The sequence below is a fragment of the Halyomorpha halys genome, unplaced genomic scaffold, assembly GCF_000696795.3.
Source record: "Halyomorpha halys isolate HHAL.00 unplaced genomic scaffold, Hhal_1.1 Scaffold343.1, whole genome shotgun sequence".
NCBI classification, from domain to species: domain Eukaryota; kingdom Metazoa; phylum Arthropoda; class Insecta; order Hemiptera; family Pentatomidae; genus Halyomorpha; species Halyomorpha halys.
Genome location: NW_027109758.1, coordinates 1,264,763 through 1,273,164, shown reverse-complemented (window position 1 = coordinate 1,273,164; position 8,402 = coordinate 1,264,763). Strand labels below are relative to the sequence as shown.

The 8,402-nt window shown below is 32.3% G+C and overlaps 1 protein-coding gene across 1 annotated transcript in view; it reads left to right on the top strand.

Annotated features, from left to right (window-relative positions):
• PMP34 (Peroxisomal Membrane Protein 34) overlaps positions 1–5,718 on the top strand; it is a 9,730-nt gene extending 4,012 nt beyond the window's left edge. Inside the window, exons 5-8 of the mRNA XM_014421862.2 lie at positions 243–341; positions 807–1,036; positions 1,116–1,174; positions 4,749–5,718. Coding sequence (XP_014277348.1) covers positions 243–341; positions 807–1,036; positions 1,116–1,174; positions 4,749–4,896 — 536 coding nt within the window. The 3' untranslated portion in view covers positions 4,897–5,718. The remainder of the gene's footprint in view (positions 1–242; positions 342–806; positions 1,037–1,115; positions 1,175–4,748) is intronic.
• The last annotated feature ends 2,684 nt before the right edge of the window (positions 5,719–8,402 follow it).

Below are 8,402 nucleotides of genomic sequence, written 5' to 3'. Positions count from 1 at the left end.
TTTCTTGTCAGTTTTGTAAACAAAAGATAAATATTTTTACCAGAATAGTTACTGAATTGTTTTGAATTTTAAAAACCTCTCAAAAATCAGCATTTTAATTATTGCCTCGTAATAAATCTTTAAATGGCTTAATAGATATTTTAAGTTATATATTACAGCATGGAGCAAATTTTCAAGTTACGATTTTCATTAAAAAAAATATTTTTAATATTCACTGGTTATTAATAAAATTATGTTTTAAGGAGTTGTGAATGTTCTATTAACATCTCCATTGTGGATGGTAAACACAAGAATGAAAATGGCTGGTGTTACTAATGAAGTTGGATATAAAAATCTCCTAGGTAATTATCATTTATTTACACTAATAATATGGTATTGTTACCAAATCATTTAAAATAAAAGTATTAGCTCTCTCTGAAAATTGTTTTAGATTTCATCTAATTACTAATTTTTTTCCTTTATTGCGCCTTCTGAAAATGTTGAGGGATAAGAAATGTGCCATCTGGCTAAAGATTTTCTCACTCCAAGTTTACTTACCCATGAAATTCCATTGTATTTTTCCCTCTCCTGATAATCTCTGTGTTGTAACCATTTCTGCCCTGAGGTAGTTGCCAGAATTCCTCAATTTGTTCCTGTTTATGATATTTTGTTCAACAAATTAAAGTAATTGGAGATACAAGCTTATTTTCTAATTATTTTTTTAAAGTTAATTTATTTTATTTCCTAAACTATCCCAGACATGTTGTACCTTTCTAAATGTAAAATAGGATTTATTATTTTCAGCTAATAAAATATTATTCTTTCAGAGGGCTTGATAATGGTTTCTAAGAAAGAAGGCTGTAGCGCTCTCTGGAGTGGTACTATTCCATCTTTAATTTTAGTTTCGAATCCTGCGATACATATGGCTTTTTATGAGTTTCTAAAAAAGCAAACAAGGAGTAATACAGCTCTGTCCTATTTTGTTTTTTCTGCTATTTCTAAGGTAGCTGCAACTGTTCTAACATATCCTGTACAACTGGCACAAGCAAAGCAGAGGGTAATCTTATATGTTCTCCTTGTTATTTTTCAAGTATCAACCTATTTTATGAAAATTCTATTATTTTTTTTTTTTACAGCATGGAAATTCTGAACATATGAATAAAGATATGATCAAAATTCTGCTTTACATTTTAAGGTAAATGTTTTTTTAATAAGAGATTTATTTTTATTTTAAAATTCTATGTTTGAAAGACCTAGGTGCAAAACTTGCATTGTAAGTATGTAAAACCTCTAATTCAATAATACTGGATTGTTTTTCTTTTCTTTTTTAATGTAGTGTAATCACTCAACATTACATTTCCAAAAAAAAAAAAAAACTGCAATTTTAAAAACTTGTTTTATTAAAAATTATGTTACTCTCCCAGAAAAGATTAAAAACCAAGACTTATTAGAGGATCCAGATTGCTTAAATCTTGATGATAGTGTGCTTTTCTGTTACCCTTTTCAAGATTGGAACTGGATGTTGTTCTGAGCAAACTAAAAATGGGGAAGAGTGCTGGTCCAGACAGTCTATTGCCTAAATTCTTGAAAAACTTGGGAGATAAAGCTAAAGACATCCTTTTGAGATTTATAAATATTACATGGAAAAGCCATGTCCCAGCTCAATGGAAGAAAGCAGAGGTACTACCAAAGCTAAAAAATGGAAAACCAGCTGATGTTATCAACGGTTACAGGCCTATCTCACTCACGAGCACACTCTGTTAACTGGTTGAACGAATGGCGCGTCTACAAGAATATCTTGAGCCAAAAAACTTCTTTCAGACAGACAGATGGGTTTCAGGAAGACAAGAAACACGGTCGTCCAGGTCATCAGATTGTCTCAGGAAGTGAAAGATGGCTTCCAAAGAAGATAACATACACTTGCAGTGCTTATTGACTTCCAAGCTGCTTTTGACTATGTATGGAGGAAAAAACTTATTACTAAGTTGAAAGGTATGGGTATAGGAAAAGTTGGACAAAGTTCAAAATCAAGCCTTATGCATAATCACTGGCAGTGTGAAATCCTCTCCCATCACAGCTATGAAATTTCAAGCATACTGTTATCTTCAGCGACTCCCAAGCCGTAATACAAAAATTAACAACACCAGGTGCCGCAGGATCACCTGTGGAAGAAACATGCAGAAACATGGCTGCTATCATAAAGAAAAGAGGAAGGGTTATAGCTCTGCAGTGGATACCAGGCCATGGTATAAATAGTAATAAACAAACTGACAAGTTGGCTAAGCTCGGTTGTGCAGAGAACCAGCCTATTCAACCACTTTTCTACAGAACAGTAAAATCAATGATAAGTTCTTATTGTAAGGACAGGACAAGCGCTAGACATAAAGTTCAAGTGGAAGGAAAGAAGTGGTAGAGCCTACTGCATAAGGATAAACGAATCCCCGCCAATCTTAGCAGAGCTGAGGGAGTGGCTTGTTTTCGCCTAGTAACAGGATGTGATCTGCTCCAAAAACATCTCCATCGAATTGGCATTTTCACCGAAATGTCCTCTATGCAACATGGGAGACATGGATGGAGACCATCTTTTGAGGTGTATTGGCCTAGAAGATATTCAGCAGGATGCAGACCAACTAAGAGGAAAAATAAAATTGTATTGGACTGCAAGAGGGAAAATGGCGTAGTGGCCCACTTCCTGTGGCATAGGAAAAAAAAAAGTTCCCCGCTTACACCTTGTTGGCGATGCTGTATGCACCCAGGAGGTATCGAGGACTGGGTCTGATCCGCTGTCAATGGGAAGCTCCACTGCAGCATTGGTCCATTTCCCAGCGACTTTTGAATGTTTCGGATGCCCTATTCCAGTCTACATTCAATTACAAAGTCGAAATCGCGCCATGTGCTGATAGAATAGGGGTAGATCAGGGCCACCAAAGTGTGAGAGCTCTACGGCAGTCGTTGCGTGAGAATGCTTTCAAAGAATGAGCCAATTGCAGGTGGCAGGGTATTGGTGTTCATCATTTCAAAGAGACCCCAAAAGCGAATAGATATGCATGTGAGAAGCAAATACTCTCGGGGTCAGAATGGGCAAACACCCTGAAACTAAATATCAACTATGCACCCCTGCGTGGAGTCCCAGGAGCCAGTGGACAGGAAGGAGGAGTTGGGTCCCTCTGTCGCAAATGTGACAGAGAGTCTGAAACACTACCCCATGTGCTGGGAAAATGCCCCAACAACTCCCTCCTTATAACACGCCGGCACCACAGGGTCAAAGAAAAAATTATGAAGTTCCTTGAAAGAAAAGACTTCACCTGCTTTGAGGAGGTTTATTGCATTGACACCGACGGATCCGTAAGATATGCCGATATTGTCGCGTTTACAAAAGTCGGAGGCATGGCTCTAGTCTTAGATCCAACGGTAAGATTTGAAAGTAATGACCTCAAACAGGAAAGTGGAAACGGAAAAAAAGGAAATATATGAAAAATGCATCTCTTTCCTTAAGGTAAATTCTGAGAGACCTTCGGAGAGAAAGAGTTCACCGTGAGAGGCCTCTGGTTTGGATCTCGCGGAACAATACCAGATAGAACAAGGAGCTTCTTAGAAGGCCTAGGAGTTTGCATCGGGGATATTGCGATCTTGGCGAAAAATATTATTTTGGACTCCTGGGGATCATACATCATCACCTGCATGGAAATTAGCTCTAGATTATTCATTATTTTTTCTATTTATTTATTTTAGTAGGTGGACCTGTTGATTTGTGTTTTTTAACTTATTTATTCATTAAATTATTTTATTATTATTATTTTTTATTTATTTATCTTTTTTGTTTGACTTATTTATCCAATCTAGTATTTCTTTTAACCAATTCTTTTATTATATTTTCCTTTAAATCTATGATCTAGTTTTGTTTTGGTAAAATGTATTTATTTGTTTGTTTTACTGTTGACTGATCTACTGCTATGACTAGTATTTCTCTGGTTTTATTTCACATCGCTGTCTAATGGTGAATTTGTTTAGCGGGTCACTGGGGAGGATCTGAGAGAGGGAATTCGGGAGAGTGAATTTGTTGATAAAATGAAACAAAAATTGTGAAATAGATGTGACAAAAAAGGGATCATGTTAAAATATGTAATTTATATATGTCCGATCACAGATTGATTAGTATGCTGTGTAATGTAGCAACCCGATATATTTGGGCAGCATGAATGAATAAAGCATTTTTCTCTCTAATTACTATTTTCTTGAGAATTCAAAAGACTTTTATGTCTTTTCAGATTTTGTCCCATTACAGGCTATCAAAAGTCTTTTCAAAATCAATAAAAAAGAAGATTGAGCATAGTCTAAAATTCAGATAACAGCTCAAGAATAATTCATACAGTGTTTGTATTTTACAATAGTTTTTATTAATTTTTGAAATATAAAGTTTTTAAAATAATTGTTTACAAAAAAATCTATACTAGTGTATGAAAAGTTTCAAAATATTTAAGACTTTTCACTTAAATTAATTATTAAAGTAGAATAATTTCATAGCATGATTCAATACTACTTGGCCTTTATGAATAAACAGTATGTCAGCTATAATACTTTTTCATTATAGTCCTATCGTTGAACAAATAGTTTTTCTTTGTACTCTTAATATCTCTTTACCGATATCATGAACATTAATATTTTTATTAGTATGATATTTAAACTCTGTCCACGCTTTTATATTTTATAGATCCAATAGTTTTATAGTATTTATTTGATTTAATAAAATAATATTTATATTTTTCTAGGAAGGATGGTTTAAATGGACTATTTAAGGGAATGGAAGCAAAAATATTGCAGACAGTCCTCACCACTGCACTCATGTTCACATGTTACGAAAAAATTGCTGCATTTGTGTTTCAGCTAATGGCGTACAGGAAGCCTATTAAGGGATGATAGTGAAACCTATTATTAGGATTCGTCATCTTTTACATATCTTAAAATGTTATATTGCCAATTTTTGTAAATTTGCTAGCCAAAAATGACTTAGCTATTTACATTTCTGTTTAGTTTTGTGAATTATTTTGGCAGTGTCTTACTGGTTTTATTTTAAATTACTTCTTAGCCCATTTTAATTTTACTACTTTTCCACATGAGTACATATGTGTGGCGAACTTGATTTAATCAATTAATGAAGTTTTGGCAATAAGAGTAGTCAATACTAGTCCTAATTCTTAAAAATTGGGAATTTAATGGTTTCTAATGGATGTGACTTCTAGCGTTTTAAGAAGAAATATGGAATGCTTGAAACTGATTACCTGATACCATGACAAATTAAGCCATTGTTTGGTCACATAATATCCCGTTTTATCCTTCTTTAAACTGCAAGTTTAAACCAAACTTGTTGAAACCAACTGACTGCAAATGAAGTTATATAAGTTATTGATATATGGGAGTACTGTTTTTTTTTTAAGGTTCACTATCATGATAGTAGAGCTAGAGGATTGAAAGCTGTTGTTATTATGGCACTAAAAGTGCCATTACTTAGTTATTTTTTTTTAGATGTTACCTAAGTGTATTAGGCTAAACTGTTTATTATTTATTTATTGATTGTTAAATAAAAAAAAGGAAAGAAAAGAAACTACAATTTTTAAATATTATTTGCAATAATTGATGTAAAAGATACAAAACTGCTATTTTTTGTAGTGTTAATTATTATGCAGTTATGATTTCTATTCATGAAAACTTTGTGCCTTGTAAATAAATATTTTTACTTTATCTATATATATTTTTTTTACAAATTTCTCTCCAAAAATTAATATGGAAATATACTGATAACAAACTGAAATATAAATAATAAAATGGCGATCAGTATAATATTTACCATTTTAAGGTTGTTTCCTGACTACTTCCTTTCAAACAAAAAACAAATAAATATAGAATCAAGAAAGAAACATACTTATTATAATCAATCTTGATAAGAAAAGATGCTTCCTAATATTAATCAATTAATAAAGCCAGCTAAAATTTAAACTTACCAGTTGTTTTTGAAACAATAAGTAATAGAATTCTTTATTACTATTCCAATCAACGGTTTTGTCCATTTTATGCTTAGAAATTATTAATATTTGGTTCTTATTAAGATATTTAAAAAAATTGAGACGGTTCTTCTTGTTACTCCTTTTAGTTTAACGTAATTTGAATATCAATTGTTCAATTGACTTTGAATCACTAAATTTTCAGTTAAGGTAGCCTAATGAATATCCAATATTGTTAAACCCACATGTTTTAAAAACATATTCAGTGAGGCAAGATGGGTCTTTTTCCATCAATATTTCTGAAAGAGTTATTTTTAAGACAATGTTTTTAACTTGTCTTACAATAGTCACAAAATTTAATAAATTATGTAGCTTACTCCTATAGTCCCCCCCTTGCTATTTGAAATTCTAAGTTGGGAAGATTGATTACTGATAATATCTAATGCTGTATCTACCATTAATTTAAAATTAAATCTTTTAAAATAAGAAGATGGTCAGGGTTGCGATCAAAAAGAACAAAATAGTTTTCAACTATTTATTATCCAATGTTTCGCCCCACTTTATAGGGCTTCATCAGGACAGTTCAAAATGATAGCTATACAGACTGCACTTAAGCGTGCAGGAGTGGAGGACTCAAGGACTAGCCTCCATCCCTGTACAATTCCGATTTATTATCAAAGTCTGTTTAGCTATCATCTTGAACTGTCCTGATGAAGCACTACAAAGTGGGGTGAAATGTCAGATAATAAATAGTTGAAAACTATTTCGTTCTTGATTGAAAACCTTGACCATCTTCTTCATATTTTAAATTATACGGTCAACTGTTTATATATATATTAATCTTTTAAAGCTCACTATTATTACTGCCTTTGAATCTTCACACTCACTTCTGCTGGATGCCTCAGGTCTCAGAAACACTCAGCAGGATCTCTCAGAGGAGAAGTGTTTTGGATGAAGAAATGCTCATCTCATCATGTTCTCAGAAAAGAACGAGATGCTCATCTCAACTATGGTAACTTTAAGTCGACCAACTGCCAAACAAAATCTCCAACGGTTCTTGCACTGACTGGAGAGTTAATCAAAATATTAGTTTGACGCTTGTAGTCTGTTCCAGACACCAGTTAACAAATTACCAAATCACTATACAACAAACTTAAATAAATTTTATTTACAATCAAAATACATTTAACATGAATACCTCAATACTATGATTTATAGTAAATAGTTGACAATTGAATGACATCTATCTTGAGAATATTCCCCTACTGGACTCATTGGATTTATTGTACCAAAGGAAATCTTCAGTTAGTGGGGTTGAGGGAAATCGGAAGGGGAAAGGGAGTTATGATTGAAGACATTGTTGTCCATAATTCTTTGTGAATATTGATTGATTCTTTATTATTAAAAATGGGGGAGGGGAAGGGAGTATGTAATATTGATTAAGTTTGAAGTTTTCTGCATAATCTTTTTTTTTTTTTAATTATTTATTTCACTTCGGGAAAATTTTATTTTTTGGGGGGAAATTATTTGTTTTTCTGATCACAGAAAGATCACTTCAAACATTGTGTTTAATAAAAGGATATGAAGAAAGCCTAGGCAATGAACCTGTGCTGATTGCTGAAATTCTTTAAGCCAATGTGGCTGCTGCTATTAACAACAAAGAGTATAAAGCTCTTGAGCTGAAATTTTATAAAACTTGAATGGAAACTTCATTTGTCGTGATTCATAATTGTAGAAATAGTATTAGAATTTTTATGTAATTAATTCTAACAAGATCATTTAATTTAAAACTTTTGGGCTGTTCTGTTTAGAAGTAAGTGTTAAAAAGCTATAAATGGTTTTAGTATGTTCATTTGATATCCGATAATATCTTAATTTTGCCAGGTTCCAAGCCAAGATGCCAGAGGGGAACCTCAATTTTTTAGTATTTTATTCAGTTTATGGCCTATTACTTTTAAACAGCCCTCTTTACTGAAACCTTTATTTTATAATTAATTAAATTTATTAGTTGGTGATAATGACTAGCCGCTAGATGGGAAAGAGAGGAATATTTATATAGAATCAGGAGAAAAATGCTGATGCTTTGGATTTGCTTATGTTTAATTTCCATAAATTACCATTTCATGTTGAAAGTACAAGTGATCAAGTTTAGCCTAAAAAAAAAAGTATTTAACCACTTTTTTCACTAAGATGGTATATTCTGTTATTAACATTACCATAAACTGCTAAAATTGTGGTAATAAGAGTTATTGAAATTTAATACCAAAATATTTTTGAAGTTAAGGAATTGGGAAATTACAAATATAATGTTTGAATAGGAAAGAAAATTATTTTTGTCAAGTTGACATTCACAGCACATGCCAAAGTGAAAAGATTAAATCCTCTAACAAAAGGGGAAACAAAATATTTTGATATGGTCGTGAA